The following is a 20,202-nucleotide window of genomic DNA, read 5'->3' on the forward strand; positions in this document are numbered from 1 at the left end:
CTGATAGGTGGTGTATTAAACGTTGGTATAAACAGTTTACAGAGAGTGGGTGTTTGTGCAAAGGGAAAAGTTCTGGACGGCCGAGAACGAGTGATGAAAATGTAGCACGCATCCAGCAAGCATTTGTTCGCAGACCAGGAAAATCGACTCGCAGAGCTAGCAGAGAGCTGCAAATTCCACAATCAACTGTATGGAGAGTCCTACGAAAAAGTTAGTTATGAAACCTTATCGTCTGAAATTGGTTCAAGCACTGTCTGCAGCTGATAAGATTAAAAGAATCCATTTCTGTGATTTTATCCTTGCTCAAATGGAAACAGATGAATCTTTCGTTTCAAAGATTGTATTTAGTGATGAAGCAGCTTTCCACACTAACGGGAAAGTCAACCGTCGCAATGTCTGTATATGGGGCACTGAGAATCCGCGGGAAACAACTCAGTATGAACGTGACTCGCCTAAGGTGAACGTTTTCTGTGCCATTTCAGCCAATAAAGTTTTTGGTCCCTTTTTCTTCGAAGGTGCTACTGTAACTGGACTACAGTATCTGGAGACGTTAGAGAATTTGTGGTTCCCTCAGCTCGAACAAGAAGCACAACAATTCATATTTCAGCAGGATGGAGCGCCACCACATTGGCACTTATCTGTCCGTAACTACCTGAACGTCAACTACCCGAGGCGATGGATCGGCCGCCAGGCAGCCCGTGATAGAGCACTTCATCACTGGCCTCCAAGAAGCCCTGATCTTATCCCCTGCGATTTTTTCTTATCGGGGTATGTTAAGGATATGGTGTTTCGGCCACCTCTCCCAGCCACCATTGATGATTTGAAACGAGAAATAACAGCAGCTATCCAAACTGTTACGCCTGATATGCTACAGAGAGTGTGGAACGAGTTGGAGTATCGGGTTGATATTGCTCGAGTGTCTGGAGGGGGCCATATTGAACATCTCTGAACTTGTTTTTGTGTGAAAAAAAAACCTTTTTAAATACTCTTTGCAATGATGTATAACAGAAGGTTATATTATGTTTCTTTCATTAAATACACATTTTTAAAGTTGTGGTATTCTTTTTGAATCACCCTGTATAATGATATGCCCTCTAGTATTATAGTTAACTCCAAATTATTTCTGTTTGCTGATGACACTGGCTTGGTAGTAAACGATGTTGTGTGCAACATTGACTCGGTTTCAAGTAGTGTAGTACATGACCTCAGTTCATGGCTTGTACAAAATAAACTAACGTCAAATCACAGTAAGACTCAGTTTTTACAGTTTCTAACACACAATTGAACAAAACCCGACGTTTTAATCTCACAGGACGGGCATATGATTAGTGAAACTGAACAGTTCAAATTTTTAGGTGTTCAGATAGATAGTAAGCTGTCGTGGAAAGCCCACGTTCAGGATCTTGTTCAAAGACTTAATACTCCCATTTTCACTATTCGAACTGTATCAAAAGTGAGTGATACGTCGACACGTAAATTAGTCTACTTTGCTTATTTTCATTCACTTACGTCGTATGGTATTATGTTTTGGGGGAACTCTTCCCATTCTAGAAGGATATTTTTGGCTCAGAAACGGGCGATTCGGGCAATAAGTGGTGTGAGTTCACGAACCTCTTGTCTACCTCTGTTCACGAGTCTGGGTATTTTGACATTGGCCTCTCCATATGTATATTCCTTATTGTCGTTTCTTGTTACCAATATTGGTTTATTGCCAAGAATAAGCAGCTTTCACTCGGTTAATACTCGGCAGAAATCTAACCTCCATTTGGATCGAACTTCCTTAACTCTTGTGCAAAAAGGTGTGCAGTATACTGCTGCATCCATTTTCAATAATCTGCCGCTCGAATTCAAAAATCTTACCAGTAATCCACGCGCTTTCAAATCGAAACTGAAGAGTTTCCTCATGCGTCACTCCTTCTATTCTGTCGAGGAGTTCCTTGAAAAATTAAGCTGATTCTTATTGTATTGCTGATAGCGTTTACTTAAACTTATGGACTGACTTTTTTTCAGGTTTGTGAACATTTATTTTTATCTGTTATTACTTTTATGTTGTAAGTTCATGTACTGACACGTTCCATGACCTTTGAGATTTGCTCCTCAATTTGGTCCTACGGAACTTCACGTGTAAATAAAAAAAATAAATAAATATTTCGGCGATCCATCTGACAGCCGCCTTCGTGGAAGATAACGCCGCCGCTGCTCCTTCTACTGCTGAGTCCTGCTCAAAACTACAGATGCTATGAAACTTCCTGGCGGATTAAAACTGTGTGCCCGACCGAGACTCGAACTCGGGACCTTTGCCTTTCGCGGGCAAGTGCTCTACCATCTGAGCTACCGAAGCACGACTCACGCCCGGTACTCACAGCTTTAGCTCTCCTGCTGTGAGTACCGGGCGTGAGTCGTGCTTCGGTAGCTCAGATGGTAGAGCACTTGCCCGTGAAAGGCAAAGGTCCCGAGTTCGAGCCTCGGTCGGGCACACAGTTTTAATCTGCCAGGAAGTTACATATCAGCGCACACTCCGCTGGAGAGGAGGAGGGGGAGGAGGGGATTAGTGTTTAACGTCCCGTCGACAACGAGGTCATTAGAGACGGAGCACAAGCTCGGATTAGGGAAGGATGGGGAAGGAAATCGGCCGTGCCCTTTCGAAGGAACCATCCCGGCATTGGCCTGAAGTGATCTAGGGAAATCACGGAAAACCTAAATCAGGATGGCCGGACGCGGGATTGAACCGTCGTCCTCCCGAATGCGAGTCCAGTGTGCTAACCACTGCGCCACCTCGCTCGGTTCCGCTGCAGAGTGAAAATCTCATTCTACAGATGCTATGGTTGCCAACCGAAGTCCTCTATAGCGTGATGGGGTCGATACTGAAAAATCAGCTATTAATTTATTTTGAAGGAGATAACCTATTCGATGACAAGCGGTACTGCTTTCGTTACGGCTAGTTAGCAACAACTGCACTACTTGACTTAGTAACAAATATAAACTGAAGAGCCAGAGAAACTTTTACCCCTGACTAATATCCTGTAGGGTCCTCGAGAGCACGCAGAAGTCGCATGGACTCGAATAATGCCTGACGTAGTGCTGCAGGGCATTAACTCTACGATCCCTGCACGGCTGTCCATTAATCCGTAAGAGAACGACGGGGACGAGATTTCTTCTGAACAGCACGTTGCAAGGCATCCCAGATTTGCTCAATAATGTTCATATCCGGGGAGTTTGATGGCCAGCGGAAGTGTTTAAACCCAGAAGAGTTTACTGGAGCCATTCTGTAGCATTTCTGGACGTGTGGGGTGTCGCATTCTCCTGCTGGAATTGCCCAAGTCCGTCGGAATGCACAATGGACATGAATGGATACAGGTGACCAGACAGGATGCTTACGTATGTGCCACCTGCCAGAGTCGTAGGTAGACGTATCAGGGGTCCCTCTATCACTCCGACTGCACACGCCCGACACCATTACAAAGCCTCCAGCAGATTGAACAGTCCTCTGCCAAGATGCAGGGTTCATGGATTCATGAGGATGTCTCCACACCCGTGCACGTCCACACGCTCTATACAATTTGAAACGAGACTCGTCCGACCAGGGAACATGTCTCCAGTCATCAACAGTCCAACGTCGGCGTTGACGGGCCCTGGCAAGACGTAAAGCTTTGTATCGTCCAATCTTCAAGGGTACATAAATGGCTCTTCGGCTCGGAAAGCCCGTATCAGACTCACTTAAATCTTGATGACCTACCATTGCAGTAGCAGTAACCGATCTAACTGCGCCAGACACTTGTCTTATATAGGCGTTGCCGACAGCAGCGCCGTATTCTGCCTGTTTACATATATCTGTATTTGAATACGCTTGCCTATACCAGTTTCTTTCGCGCTTCAGTGTAAGTCAAGTATTTAAGGTGGAGTCTACAGTACTGACACTCTGTGAGCTTAGTAAGGCATTTGATTGTGTCCCACGTAACGCCCAGCTAAAATCATGTGGTATTGGGAGGGAGGTGTTTTCAAACTCTCGAATGCCACCTAAATAACAAACTGTATCAGTGTAAGGGGCAGATTCAGGTGAAATGAAGTCAAAACACGGTGTGCCACAGAGACCCGTAATAGGACTTCTGTCGTTCTTAATTTTAGTTAATTACATAGGCTCTAGAGGATACACACTGCAGTTTGCAGATGAAACAAATTTGTTCTCAAAAAGGGAGAATGCAGTTCAGGCTGTTCAGTAATGAGGAAACCTATTCAGCGAAGCCAAGGTCTGGTTCATCACGAACAAGATGAAATACAATGAAGACGAAAAACAGAGAATAAAACGCAGCCTCAGAGTTGCTGGAACACTGGATGTATAGCAGCTGTTAAGCTACTGATCTTTTTCTTTGAGCAAGCAAAAAAAAAAAAAAAAAAAAAAAACCTGACCACTGCAAACAAATTTTTTTCCAGATTAGGAGTTCTGACTATTTTCAGCAAATTATTTTCAGTTGCCTTGTTCCCAAAAAGACACATTATAAGTTTCCAGAACGAGATTTTCACTCTGCAGCGGAGTGTGCGCTGATATGAAACTTCCTGGCAGATTAAAACTGTGTGCTGGACGGAGACTCGAACTCAGGACCTTTGCCTTTCGCTGGTAACTGCTCTACCAACTGAGCTACCCAAGCACGACTCACGCCCGGTACTCACAGCTTTACTTCTGCCAGTATCTCGTCTCCTACCTTTCCAACTTTACAGACGCTCTGCTGCGAACCTTGCAGAACTAGCACTCCTGAAAGAAAGGAAGGTAGGAGACGTACTGGCAGAAGTGAATCTGTGAGGACGGGGCGTGAGTCGTGCTTGGGTAGATCAGTTGGTAGAGCACTTGCCCGCGAAAGGCAAAGGTCCCGAGTTCTCGCTCCGGCACGCAGTTTTAATTTGCCAGGAAGTTTCACATTATAAATTGATCAATACAGCACTCGCTATAAACACAGTACAGACAGGCCAAGATTTCGATTAACTAACGTGCGAAAGAGCTTCCCAACGGTGGCCCAAAAATTGTTCAATGTTCTACCTAAGGATATTCGCTCATTACCAACGGAACATATTTAGGGAGCATTCCTCGTACAGTATTGAGAACACTTCTCTGATGACAGAACGGTGTCTACGTGAGCTCCAACACAGTGCCAATGAGAACAGCAGCAACGCAGCTATTTTTCTACACTGTGTTGTAATATTGTTAGTCTTTTGTCATCTAGTTCCTAAATTTATGTTTTGTACTATCCACTTTAGTATCCTATTTTCAATTGCAATATCGTATTAATTTTATTGTAGTAATATTATTATGAACTTGGTGCTATCTGTCCAACCATGGCTGGCGAATGAACGTAGAACTGGTGATAAAGGTAATAAAGTATGGCTGTTGTACGAAGCATTCTGTCGGATGAAAGCAATCTGCTTGCTGAGCGTGCAAGAGTGCCTGCTCATCCTTCTGGAACTCTGGACCAACAAGTCGCTCGTTAGAAGCATTTGTTCGGCTACTGGCGTACGAGGAGCAGAAAATAGTCATGCAGGAACCAAATCCGCTGCCTTTCTGCTAGGGAAATGTTCACCAATAGTTCGAGCAGAAATTGGTCATGAACAGCACCTGTTAATTTCTCTCGAAAAATGCATTTTAGCCTGCCACCCACAATTCCTGTTCACACACTGATACTGAAGCGAACCTATTGGCAAACCGCTGGAAGAAACTGCAGATTTTGTTCTTAGCCTGAATTCTGTGTGGGGGATTCTCAACCCAGATGTTGAGTAATGCCGTTGGCTAGACAAAAAGTATGTTAGTGACGCGTTTTTTGCCCGCTTTAACCAGTACTACCTCTTGTTGGAACACGTGAGGCAATACTGTATGGAGTGTAGCCATGTATGGAAGTGAAACATGGACGATGACTAGTTTGGACAAGAAGAGAATATAAGAAAGATTAAGGAAAGGCAAATCTACGTTTCTAGCATTTGTATACTTAGAGAATGTTTTTGACAATGTTGACTGGAATTCTTTCAAATTCTAAAGGTGGCAGGGGTAAAATACAGGGAGCGAAAGGCTATTTACAATTTGTAGAGACAGGGTTGTAGTCTCTCCCCGATGTTATTCAATCTGTATATTGAGCAAGCAGTAAAGGAAACAAAAGAAAAATTCGGAGTAGGCATTAAAATCCAGGGAGAAGAAATTACAACTTTGAGGTTCGCCGATGACATTGTAATTCTGTACGAGACAGCAAAGGAATTGGAAGAGCAGTTGAACGGAATGGATAGTGTCTTGAAAGGAGGATATAAGATGAACAACAACAAAAGCAAAACGAGGATCATGGAATGTAGTCGAATTAAGTCGGGTGATGCTGAGGGAATTAGATTAGGAAATGAGACACTTAAAGTAGTAAAGGAGTTTTGCTATTTGGGGAGCAAAATAACTGATGATGGTCGAAGTAGAGAGGATATAAAATGTAGACTGGCAATGGCGAGGAAAGCGTTATTGAAGAAGAGGAATTTGTTAACATCGAGTATTGATTTAAGTATCAGGAAGTCGTTTATGAAAGTATTAGTATGGAGTGTAACCATGTATGGAAGTGAAACATGGACGATAACTAGTTTGGACGAGAAGAGAATAGAAGCTTTCGAAATTTGGTGCTACAGAAGAACGCTGAAGATTAGATGGGTAGATCACGTAACTAATGAGGAGGTACTGAATAGGGTTGAGGAGAAGAGGAGTTTGTGGCACAACTTGACTAGAAGAAGGGATCGGTTGGTAGGACATGTTCTGAGGCATCAAGGGATCACCAATTTAGCATTGGAGGGCAGCGTGGAGGGTAAAAATCGTAGAGGGAGACCAAGAGATGAATACACGAAGCAGATTCAGAAGGATGTAGGCTGCAGTACGTACTGGGAGATGAAGAGGCTCGCACAGGATAGAGTAGCATGGAGAGCTGCATCAAATCAGTCTCAGGACTGAAGACAACAACAACAACATGTACTTTAAATCTGTATATTACGAACTTGCTGTATCAAAGCCTTCACATAGTCTGCTGAGTTTCAACAGCAGTATGTACGTATGTAGTGCGTTTGCGGGTATTCAGCAGAATTTTTGTTCCCAATTTATGCACAACGCCGCCTTCTTCAAGCGCTGTTACATGTACTCGCTGGCTGGGCTCCAACCAAACTGTGAACTACTGTCTCGCACGGCTGTTTATTTATAATTGAGACTCCGAATGCTCACTACCGCCCTTGAGGCTCTTTTGTTTTCCGAAGTCCTCCGCCTTGGTGTTCCGTGTAGCGCAAATTCCCTCAGTGTTGCAGTGTTGCCTAGCTCTGGTGGACATGGCGGCAGGCGAGCTATCTTATTGAACTCAGTGCCAGACGCCGCGCCTTGTTTAATTTGAAACCTACGCGTCCCTGTTTATTAGATTTTCCGACATCTTTCTTTCAACAGACTCCTTAATTAAGCAGTCCCATAAACTAGTCTGCACTTCTATACTGGTCTCTCCTCCCCTCCCCACTATTTCATTTCACAATTGTGTCTGAGACAGCGCTCGGCGATAGCTGATTTCCTTGCTTGTTTTAGTCGGGTCTGTCAGAAAAGGAATAAAAAATAAATCCACTATTACAGGCAAATACACAAATAGACATGTTTTTCTTCAACTCGGTGCCAACGTATTTCGATCCTTTGCTGTCTGTAAGGGAACATTTACACTATACACTGGAGCGCCAAAGAAACTGCCGACCGGAGTGGCCGAGCGGTTCTAGGCGCTACAGTTTGGAACCGTGCGACCGCAACGGTCGCAGGTTCGAATCCTGCCTCGGGCATGGATGTGTGTGATGTCCTTAGGTTAGTTAGGTTTAAGTAGTTCTAAGTTCTAGGGGACTGATGACCTCCGAAGTTAAGTCCCATAGTGCTCAGAGCCATTTGAGCCAAAGAAACTGGTACACCTGCACAACATTGTGTATGGCCCCCGCGAGCACGCAGCAGTGCCGCAACACGACGTGGCGTGGACTCGACTATTGTCTGAAGTAGTGCTGGAGGGAACTGACACCATGAACCCTGCACGGCTGTCCATAAACCATAAAAGTACGAAAGGGTGGAGAACAGCACTCTGTTAGGCATCCCAGATATGCTCAATAATGTTTGATGGCCAGCGGAAGTATTCAGACTCAGAAGTGTGTTACTTGAGCCACTCTGTAGCAGTTCTGGACGTGTGGGGTGTCTCATTGTCCTGCTGGAATTGCCCGAGTCCATCGGAATGCACAATGGACACGAATTGGTGCAGGTGATGAGACAGGATGCTTACGTAATTATCACCTGTCAGAGTGGTATCTAGACGTACGAGAGATCCCATATCACTCCAACTGCACACGCCCCACACCATCACCAGCATGGTCTGCTGACATGCAAGGTTCATGCATTCACGAGATTGTCTCCATACCCGTACACGTCCATCCGTTCGATACAATTTGAAACCAGGTTCGTCCGACCAGGCAACATGTTCCCAGTCATCAACAGTCCAATGTCGGTGTTGACGGGTCCAGGCGAGGCGCAAAACTGTGTATCGTGCAGTCATCTAGGGTACACCAGTGGGCCTTCTACTCCAAAACCCCGTATCTATGACGTTTCGTTAAATGGTTCGCATGCTGACACTTGTTGACGGCGCAGCACTTCTGTCACGTTGAACGATTCTCTTCAGTCGTCGTCGATCCCGTTGTTGCAGAATCTTTTTGCGGCCCGTTGTTGCAGTATCTTTTTCCGGACGCAATAATTTCAAAGGTTTGATGTTTTACCGGATTCCTGATATTCACGGTACATTCGTGAAATGGTCGTACTGGAAAATCCCCACTTCATCCCTACGTCGGAGATGCTACGTACCGACTATAACACCACGTTCAAACTCCCTTACATCTTGATAACCTGCCACTGTAGCAGCAGTAACCGATCTAATAACTGCGCCAGACACGAGGTGAGTTGTATACGCGTTTCCGACCTCAGCGCCGTTTTCTGTCTGTTTACATATATCTCTTAATAGGGGTGCCTACACCAGTTTCTTTTTCGCTTCAGTGTATATTACAAATAACTGAGTCAAGCCTGTGAAATGAATTACGTATTTTGTAGCGTTATAATCCTGGGACATGAAAGACATCACGACGACTTGAAAACTCAAATATGCATAGCATATCTCTGTGTGTGAGTAGACACTACGCTGTTTTTTCGATCATTACTGTCTCAAACGGCAAAAGACTACCTTAAACGGCACTTGTTTGATTTCCAAAGGCACTTTTGTAAATCGCTACTGCATCAGAACTGTTGACGCAGTGACGAGGTAGACGATATTGTGTGGAGACTGCGCGTCATTGTTACCAGCATGGGCAATTGCCCCCGTATGTACACACAATCACAGCGTGCATACACCTGGGGGAGTGTACAAACACTCGGCTGTCCAAAGACATTCCGGGCCCCGTAGACAGCCCATGTAGACACCCGGCTGCCATAACCGAAGCCCCAAGCACGTTCTGCGTTCCCCACATGACAGCTGTTACCCTATGATAGTTAATGCTAATCATCTGTAGACTGTGACCACAACAGCAGCCCAGTGAAAATCAGACGCTTACTGCGTTAATACGCCCCTTTCTTTTCAGTGTACGTATCATTGCCGTATACTGAGGTGATTGGAAGCTAACACTGGTGTTCAGTATACTTCTGGAGCCCTCTGCGTACATTTCTGCAGTCTTTCAATTTTCAATACACCAGATCGTCACACACCACCGATTATCAGCAGCGCTAATATCATCCACAAAAATGAAATGGAACCAGACATAACCTGTGGCCAGGCGTCTCGTCCACGTTCACTGGTCATTTTTGTTTACACGTGAACGCACAAACTGCGCGTATTGCCACAGGCGGCTGTCTGCTGGGCAGCTTGCCACCTGAACGGTCAAACTGAGCTGATGAGGGACTATCTTTTTCGCGAAGACGACAAAATATCATAACAAAATGAATGGTGACGGAGTTTACTACAGACCAAAGCCAAGTTCATAGTGGATGTTTTTATCAAACGGTGTGTGTTAAATTCCCTGCACTCCTGAGAACTGAAAGAATAGGAAATGTCTCGCCTATACAGTTCGAAATACAGGGTTATTACGAATGATTGAAGCGATTTCACAGCTCTACGGTAACTTTATTATTTGAGATATTTTCACAATGCTTTGCACACACATACAAAAACTCAAAAAGTTTTTTTAGGCATTCACAAATGTTCGATATGTGCCCCTTTAGTGATTCGGCAGACATCAAGCCGATAATCAAGTTCCTCCCACACTCGGCGCAGCATGTCCCCATCAATGAGTTCGAAAGCATCGTTGATGCGAGCTCGCAGTTCTGGCACGTTTCTTTATAGAGTAGGTTTAAACACTGAATCTTTCACATCACTATGCGTGAAACTTGCCCGCACGCGTTCAACCGTTTCTTCGCTCACTGCAGGCCGACCCGTTGATTTCCCCTTACAGAGACATCCAGAAGCTTTAAACTGTGCATACCATCGCCGAATGGAGTTAGCAGTTGGTGGACCTTTGTTGAACTTCGTCCTGAAGTGTCGTTGCACTGTTATGACTGACTGATGCGAGTGCATTTCAAACACGACATACGCTTTCTCGGCTCCTGTCGCCATTTTGTCTCACTGCGCTCTCGAACGCTCTGGTGGCAGAAACCTGAAGTGCGGCTTCAGCCGAACAAAACTTTATGAGTTTTTCTACGTACCTGTAGTGTGTCGTGACCATATGTCAATGAATGGAGCTACAGTGAATTTATGAAATCGCTTCAATCATTTGTAATAGCCCTGTACATGCGTTTATTTGAACGAGAAAATAGATGCTTGCAAACACAAGAAACATTATGTAGAGCGCAGTAAATAGCGCCTTCTCACTTTATCCTTTGTATCTTGTTAACACCGAAATTTTTTTTTCGGCAAGTGACTGAGACTACTTCATTGTTGAAATAGTTTTCATTAGAACACGTTCTAGTTCTTATTTATGCAAAGTGCTGGCTTTTTCTCGGTAACATGTAAATACTTTTTTTTAGTTTCCGATATATAGTCTCTCTTGCAGAAGAGTACTGGCAGGGAAAATACCAAAACCTTGTGCAGGCTTTATGAGTGACACAATAAAGCAAACAACACAATAAAGATTAAGACGACACGGAAGCACTAAATGCATTTTTATAATAGGAGAAAACTTGGCAAGAGTAGATTAACTTCCAGTGGTAGCAGGTGCTGTCACAATTCAGTTTCTGTATATGAGCAGAGTACATTGGAAACTGAAAATTTAGAATGCCACATTCAGCACATTCTGTACATAATTGACTTTATAGACTCACTCGCGATGTGTCTGGCTGCTAATTTATTCGCGGGCACGGTAGGTGCATGTGTTTCAAGTAGCTGATTTTCACTGGAAAGTCGTACGTGGAGAATGGGTTTTGGAAGACATGCAGGATGATAACGGACAGGTACAATAGTACACTGTAAAACATGAAAAAAGTTAGAGGAGGCCCTTGCGCAGTAGTGAAAATACAACGCCTGAGGATGAGGAAGAGGAGGAGGAGGAGAATATGACAAACATGAAGACAAAGACAACTGTGGTGGTAATAACAATGGTTGTGATAATTACGATGGTGGTAAGGATGGTCGTAGTGGTGGTGATTTGGATGTGGCGTTGAATGAGGTGATGGTGATGGGCGAGGACAGAGGCAGTGGTGACAGGAGAGGATGCCGGTGGTGGTGACGAAAGAGGACGGAGTTGGTGGTGGTGGTGGTGGTGGTGGTGGTGGTGGTGGTGGTTGTGATGATGATGGAGGACGCGGGTGGCGGTGACGAAAGGAGATGGAGGTGGTGGTGACAAGGATTGACGTGGTGGTGGTGGTGGTGACGAGAGAGGATGGAGGTGGTGGTGACGAGTTAGGAAGAAGATGGTGATCAGGATAGGGGTGGTGATGAGTGAGGAAAGTGATGGTCATAAGTGAGGATGAATGTGGCAATGACTGAGGAGTGCGGTGGTGATGACTGAGGATGGAGATGGTGACGAGTGGGGACTGAGGTGGTCATGTGTGAGGATGAATGTGGTGATCAGTGAGGACGAATATGGTGATAAGTGAGTATGATTGTTTTGATGAGTCAGGACGACGTGGTGATAAGTGAGGACAAAGATGATCAGTGAGGATGAATACGATGAGGACAAAAATGATAATGACGGAAAATTATGATGGATTCTTTTCTGTTCTTCGTACATAATCAGACTGCTGAGTTGGATGCATTTAACTGCAGACGTCAGGCGTCTCTTAAGTTGCAGTAGGAATAGGAATAGGAAAACAAGGCCAATTAGACATGGTATGACAAAAGTCGAAACAAAGCCACGGGAGTAAGCAATATTCCATTAGAACTACTGACAGCCTTGGGAGAGGCAGTCATGACAAAACTCTACCATCTGGTGAGCAAAATGTATGAGACAGGCGAAATACCCTCAGACTTCAAGAAGAATATAATAATTCCAATCCAAAAGAAAGCAGGCGTTGACAGATGTGAAAATTACCGAACTATCAGTTTAATAAGTCATGGCTGCAAAATACTAACGCGAATTCTTTACAGACGAATGGAAAAACTGGTAGAAGCCGACCTTGGGGAAGATCACTTCGGATTCCGTAGAAATATGGGAACACGTGAGGCAATACTGACCTTACGACTTATTTTAGAAGCTAGATTAAGAAAAGGCAAACCTACGTTTCTAGCATTTGTAGACTTAGAGAAAGCTTTTGACAATGTTGACTGGAATACTCTCTTTCAAATTCTGAAGGTGGCAGGGGTAAAATACAGGGAGCGAAAGGCTTTTTACAATTTGTTCAGAAATCACATGGCAGTTATAAGAGTCGAGGGACATGAAAGGGAAGCAGTGATTGGGAAGGGAGTGAGACAGGGTTGTAGCTTCTCCCCGATGTTATTCAATCTGTATATTGAGCAAGCAGTAAAGGAAACAAAAGAAACATTTGGTGTAGGTATTAAAATCAATGGAGAAGAAATAAAAACTTTGAGGTTCGCCGATGATATTGTAATTCTGTCAGAGACAGCAAAGGACTTGGAAGAGCAGTTGAACGGAATGGACAGTGTCTTGAAAGGAAGCTGTAAGATGAACATCAACAAAAGCAAAACGAGGATAATGGAATGTATTCGAAATAAATCGGGTGATGCTGAGGGAATCAGATTACGAAATGAGACACTTAAAGTTGTAAATGGGTTTTGCTATTTGGGCAGCAAAATAACTGATGACGGTCGAAGTAGAGAGGACATAAAATGTAAACTGGCAATGGCAAGGAAAGAGTTTCTGAAGAAGAGAAATTTGTTAACATCGACTATAGATTTAAGTGTCAGGAAGTCGTTTCTGAAAGTATTTGTATGGAGTGAAGCCAAGTATGGAAGTGAAACATGGACGATAAATAGCTTGGACAAGAAGAGAATAGAAGCTTTTGAAATGTGATGCTACAGAAGAATGCTGAAGATTAGATGGGTAGACCACATAACTAATGAGGAGGTATTGAACAGAATTGGGGAGAAGAGAAGTTTGTGGCACAACTTGAGTAGAAGAAGGGATCGGTTGATAGGACAGGTCCTGAGGCATCAAGGGATCACCAATTTAGTATTGGAGGGCAGCGTGGAGGGTAAAAATCGTAGAGGGAGACCGAGAGATAAATACACTAAGCAGATTCAGAATGATGTAGGCTGCAGAGTACCCGTGGTCTAGGGGTAGCGTCTTTGATTCATAATCAAAACATCTTCGGTCCCGGGTTCGATCTCCGCCACTGCCTAAATTTTGATAAAAAATCAGCATTGGCGGCCGAAGACTTCCGGCATAAGAAGCCAGCCTCATTCTGCCAACGGCCTTGTCAAAGAAGGCGGAGGAGCGGATAGAGGTTCAGGGCACTCTCTTGTGCTAGGGGTGGGAAATTGCTCCTAAAGGCGGAAGAATCAGCAATGATCAACGACATGAGGACGCAGAAGGCAATGGAAACCACTGCATTAAAGACACGTAACGTGTATCCACAGGACATGTGGTCTGTAATTGAAGAAGTGTCATGATGATCTCTCCATTGGCAAAAGATTCCGGAATAGTCCCCCATTCGGATCTCCGGGAGGGGACTGCCAAGGGGGAGGTTACCATGAGAAAAAGATTGAATAATCAACGAAAGGATAACGTTCTACGAGTCGGGGCGTGGAATGTCAGAAGCTTGAACGTGGTAGGGAAACAAGAAAATCTGAAAAGGGAAATGCAAAGGCCCAATCTAGATATAGTAGGGGTCAGTGAAGTGAAGTGGAAGGAAGATAAGGATTTCTGGTCAGATGAGTATCGGGTAATATCAACAGCAGCAGAAAATGGTATAACAGGTGTAGGATTCGTTATGAATAGGAAGGTAGGGCAGAGGGTGTGTTACTGTGAACAGTTCAGTGACCGGGGTGTTCTAATCAGAATCGACAGCAGACCAACACCGACAACGATAGTTCAGGTATACATGCCGACGTCGCAAGCTGAAGATGAACAGATAGAGAAAGTGTATGAGGATATTGAAAGGGTAATGCAGTATGTAAAGGGGGACGAAAATCTAATAGTCATGGGCGACTGGAATGCAGTTGTAGGGGAACGAGTAGAAGAAAAGGTTACAGGAGAATATGGGCTTGGGACAAGGAATGAAAGAGGAGAAAGACTAATTTAGTTCTGTCACAAGTTTCAGCTAGTAATAGCGAATACCCTGTTCAAGAATCACAAGAGGAGGAGGTATACTTGGAAAAGGCCGGGAGATACGGGAAGATTTCAATTAGATTACATTATGGTCAGACAGAGATTCCGAAATCAGATACTGGATTGTAAGGCGCACCCAGGAGCAGATATAGACTAAGATCACAATATAGTAGTGATGAAGAGTAGGCCAAAGTTCAAGACATTAGTCAGGAAGAATCAATACGCAAAGAAGTGGGATAAGGAAGTACTAAGGAATGACGAGATACATTTGAAGTTCTCTAACACTATAGATACAGCAATAAGGAATAGCGCAGTAGGCAGTACAGTTGAAGAGGAATGGACATCTCTAAAAAGGGCCATCACAGAAGTTCGGAAGGAAAACATAGGTACAAAGAAGGTAGCTGCGAAGAAACCATGGGTAACAGAAGAAATGCTTCAGTTGACTGATGAAAGGAGGAAGTACAAACATGTTCCGGGAAAACCAGGAATGCAGAAGTACAAGTCGCTGAGGAATGAAATAAATAGGAAGTGCAGGGAAGCTAAGAGGAAATGACTGCAGGAAAAATGTGAAGACATCGAAAAGTATATGATTGTCGGAAGGACAGACTCAGCATACAGGAAAGTCAAAACAACCTTTGGTGACATTGAAAGCAACGGTGGTAACATTAAGAGTGCAACGGGAATTCCACTGTTAAATGCAGAGGAGAGAGCAGATAGGTGGAAAGAATACATTGAAAGCCTCTATGAGGGTGAAGATTTGTCTGATGTGATAGAAGAAGAAACAGGAGTCGATTTAGAAGAGATAGGGGATCCAGTATTAGAATCGGAATTTAAAAGAGCTTTGGAGGACTTACGGTCAAATAAGGCAGAAGGGATAGATAACATTCCATCAGAATTTCTAGAATCATTGGAGGAAGTGGCAACAAAACGACTATTCACGTTGGTGTGTAGAATATATGAGTCTGGCGACATACCATCTGACTTTCGGAAAAGCATCATCCACACAATTCCGAAGACGACAAGAGCTGACAAGTGCGAGAATTATCGCACAATCAGCTTAACAGCTCATGCATCGAAGCTGCTTACAAGAATAATATACAGAAGAATGGAAAAGAAAATTGAGAATGGGCTAGGTGACGATCAGTTTGGCTTTAGGAAAAGTAAAGGGACGAGAGAGGCAATTCTGACGTTACGGCTAATAATGGAAGCAAGGCTAAAGAAAAATCAGGACACTTTCATAGGATTTGTCGACCTGGAAAAAGCGTTCGACAATATAAAATGGTGCAAGCTGTTCGAGATTCTGAAAAAAGTAGGGGTAAGCTATAGGGAGAGACGGGTCATATACAATATGTACAACAACCAAGAGGGAATAATAAGAGTGGACGATCAAGAACGAAGTGCTCGTATTAAGAAGGGTGTAAGACAAGGCTGTAGCCTTTCGCCCTTGCTCTTCAATCTCTACATCGAGGAAGCAATGATGGAAATAAAAGAAACGTTCAGGAGTGGAATTAATATACAAGGTGAAAGGATATCAATGATACGATTCGCTGATGACATTGCTATCCTGAGTGAAAGTGAAGAAGAATTAAATGATCTGCTGAACGGAATGAACAGTGTAATGAGTACACAGTATGGTTTGAGAGTAAATCGGAGAAAGACGAAGGTAATGAGAAGTAGTAGAAATGAGAACAGCGAGAAGCTTAACATCAGGATTGATGGTCACGAAGTCAATGAAGTTAAGGAATTCTGCTACCTAGGCAGTAAAATAACCAATGACGGACGGAGCAAGGAGGACAACAAAAGCAGACTCGCTATGGCAAAAAAGGCATTTCTGGCCAAGAGAAGTCTACTAATATCAAATACCGGCCTTAATTTGTGGGAGAAATTTCTGAGGATGTACGTCTGGAGCAAAGCATTGTATGGTAGTGAAACATGGACTGTGGGAAAACCGGAACAGAAGAGAATCGAAGCATTTGTGATGTGGTGCTATAGACGAATGTTGAAAATTAGGTGGACTGATAAGGTAAGGAATGAGGAGGTTCTACGCAGAATCGGAGAGGAAAGGAATATGTGGAAAACACTGATAAGGAGAAGGGACAGGATGACAGGACATCTGCTAAGACATGAGGGAATGACTTCCATGGTACTAGAGGGGGCTGTAGAGGGCAAAAACTGTAGAGGAAGACAGAGATTGGAATACGTCAAGCAAATAATTGAGGACGTAAGTTGCAAGTGCTACGCTGAGATGAAGAGGTTAGCACAGGAAAGGAATTCGTGGCGGGCCGCATCAAACCAGTCAGTAGATTGAAAAAAAAAAAAAAAAAAGAGAAGAAGAAAAAGGCTGCAGTAGGTACTGGGAGATGAAGAAGCTCGTACAGGATAGGGTATCATGGAAAGGTGCATCAAACGAGCCTCAGGACTGAAGACCACAAGAATAGCAACAACAACAAGATGACAGGTGTGGCTGACCTGCTGGGAGCGCGGCCTGGGCGGCGGGTATCTGGGCGGCGTCTTGGTGCGCGCCACGAAGCTGTCGGGCACGTCGACGGCCATCTCGCGGTGGGGGGCGCCGTCGTCCATGGCGGCCAGTTCCAGCTCCAGGTCGGCCTGCTGCTGCTGGAGCTGCTGGGACGCCAGCAGGTCGTCCGCCGACGCCGACGCCGCAGCCGCCGCCTTCTTCGACGACAGCTCCGACGACTCTCGGTGCCTGCAACAGACGGCGGCGCGTCTCAGAGCCGTGGTACAGGCTGGACCAGACCAGTGAAGGGAGGGACGATAGCAAGTTAACTGGGCTGAACTGTGCTCGCCTCCGTCAGCTTTACGTGATGGGGAAGCCCGACCACTTAAACCCAGCCGCCACCAGGGAGATGCCACTTGAAGGGTCAGCCGAGCACCACGTGGCAATCGAGTACTGCACAACACTTCCGTAAATACTGGCCTACCAGGGTTCCCCTTGAGGTCCGATATAAAGTCGCGCCAAAGGCCTACAACCGTGACATAAATTTGAGGAGAGTTACGCCAATTCTATATAGGTCCTTAGAATAAACTGATGACTTGTTGAAACTTTCTCGCAGATTAAAATTGTGTGCGGACCGAAACTCGAACTCGGGACCTTTACCTTTCGCGGGCAAGTGCTCTGCCATCTATGCTACCCAAGCACGACTCACGACCCGTATTCACAGCTTCAATTCTGCCAGTACCTCGTCTCCTAACTTCCAAACTTCACAGAAGCTCTTCCAGGAGCTCAAACGGAAATACTTCGAGGGAAGGCGGCGTTGTTTTAGGGAAACAATGCTGAGAAAATATAGAAAATCGGTATTTGAAGCTGACTGCCGAACGATTCTGCTCCCACCAACATACACCGCGCATAAGGACCACGAAGATAAGATACAAGTAATTAGGGGTCATACGGAGGCGTACAGACAGTCGTTTTTCTCTCGCTCTATTTGGCAGGGTACCCTCCGCGACGCACCTTACGGTTGCCTGCGGAGTATCTACTTGTAGGTAGTTGTAGATGTACAGGCCCTCCCAGTAAGGTGGCGTAAGGCCGTCGCATTCAAGGAAGATTATGTTGAAAAATAGGGTTTTGTAGTCAAGAGTGGGGAATAAATGGTTCGCAGGAGAGCTTCTGTAAAGTTTGGAAGGTAGGAGACGAGGTACTGGCAGAACTGAAGCTGTGAAGACGGGTCGTGAGTCGTGCTTGGGTAGCTCAGATGGTACAGCACTTGCCGCGAAAGGCAAAGGTCCCGAGTTCGAGTCTCGGGCCGGCACACAGTTATAATCTGCCAGAAAGTTATCAGCGCACACTCCGCTGCAGAGTTAAAATCTCATTCTGATACCTTGTTGTTCAAAATTTATTACATTGACGAGTTTCAGGCACTGCCCATCATCAGCGTATCAAAAAGACAAGTCTTCGTACAAAGTATGTAGTCACATGGATCAGTGTTCAGCATCGGTTCTCACCTGATGGTCAGGTGAGTGAGTACTGATGCTGGGGAGTGGGACAGGTAACTACGTACTTTGTTTGAAGACTCGTCTTTTTGACGTTCTGATGATGAGATGCGCCCGAAACGCGTCAATGTAATAAATTTTGAAAAACAAGTGACCACTTTACGCAATGGCGTAAATCTCCCCAACGTTTTCTTCGAATGAAAGTCCAACACCCGTGCAAACTACCCTGAGCTAGTTATTAATAGGGAGGGCAGATCACTGTTGATGGAAAGCTGGCAGTTGTTTTGGAATTAGTGACAAAAAAAAAAGTTCAAATGTGTGTGAAATCTTAGGGGACTTAACTGTTAAGCCCATCACAGTCCCCAAGTTTACACACTACTTAACCTGAATTATCGTAAGGACAAACACTACACACCCATGCCCGAGGGAGGACTCAAACCTCCGCCGGGACCAGCCGCACAGTCCATGACTGCAACGCCCTAGACCGCTCGGCTAATCCCACGCGGCGAATTAGTGACCTCAACCAATCTAGGCACTGCCAAATTTGAGACGTTGGTAGAAATAAAACCAATAAAACTGTACGGGTATTACAGTACTACAGCTGGTGCACCTAACCCTTTTATTTGTAACTGATTTTAGTTGTTTTACGTAGTTCATAGTCTTATAATTAGAAACTATGATTAACAAAAGTTAATTTCTCACGACAGACAGAGGGAGTAAGTCCCTCACCAGACAATCCAGCCTCTCAACGTGCACCATACAGAGTCTTCACTGGTGACCTCTACTTCCAGTAACATCTTCACGACTGCAGATCGCCAAAAGTACTGTTAGTATTCCGAACTTGCTTCTGCCACCTTCACCTAAACAGCAATTAATGCAGGTTTTTATCAATATAGGCATTAGTCACAAGTGACCTCTCCTAGAGAATTTCCTCTCACACCGATTCTTGCTTCAGCTTTTAACACACGAAAACTAAAACTTTTTGAACCATTGACAGTGTGTGCAACCTCCGCTTCTCTTAGCAGTGGACTATAACCCAGAGTGAATACCATCAATATCAAGGCGGAATCAGATAACAGCCAATACGCCCAACGAAGACAGGTACCTACCTAAACCAATCGCGTCAAACACAATAGCTTTTAGTTTTAACGAATCCATAACTGTTTAATATGCCACATAGAGGCAGTGAAAGATATACATTGCACGAATAAAAGATCGTCGATTGTACGTATTTCGAATTTTCGGATTTTTGACATACGGGATGAAAATACCGAAACACAGACAAATGTCGGACTGTTATTTACAAAATATATATTAATGTTTGTAATTCTAAAGTAACGAGACAAAATTTAACAAAACCCTCAAACAAACAAAAAAAGATTTTTTATTGGGTCAAGGAATAATGAGCCATTGAGCGGTCTGGTTCTGTTTGCATTGAAGACATGTTACAGGAAGACAAACTTTGTTTGTAGACTTACACAAAGC

At 44.4% G+C, this 20,202-nt stretch overlaps 1 protein-coding gene across 1 annotated transcript in view; it reads right to left on the minus strand.

The window, feature by feature from the left end:
- LOC124550612 (protein PALS1-like) overlaps nucleotides 1-20,202 on the minus strand; it is a 570,361-nt gene that overhangs the window by 210,234 nt on the left and 339,925 nt on the right. Inside the window, exon 3 of the mRNA XM_047125331.1 lies at nucleotides 17,236-17,473. Coding sequence (XP_046981287.1) covers nucleotides 17,236-17,473 — 238 coding nt within the window. The remainder of the gene's footprint in view (nucleotides 1-17,235; nucleotides 17,474-20,202) is intronic.

Source organism: Schistocerca americana, chromosome 9 (assembly GCF_021461395.2).
Source record: "Schistocerca americana isolate TAMUIC-IGC-003095 chromosome 9, iqSchAmer2.1, whole genome shotgun sequence".
Lineage (NCBI taxonomy): Eukaryota > Metazoa > Arthropoda > Insecta > Orthoptera > Acrididae > Schistocerca > Schistocerca americana.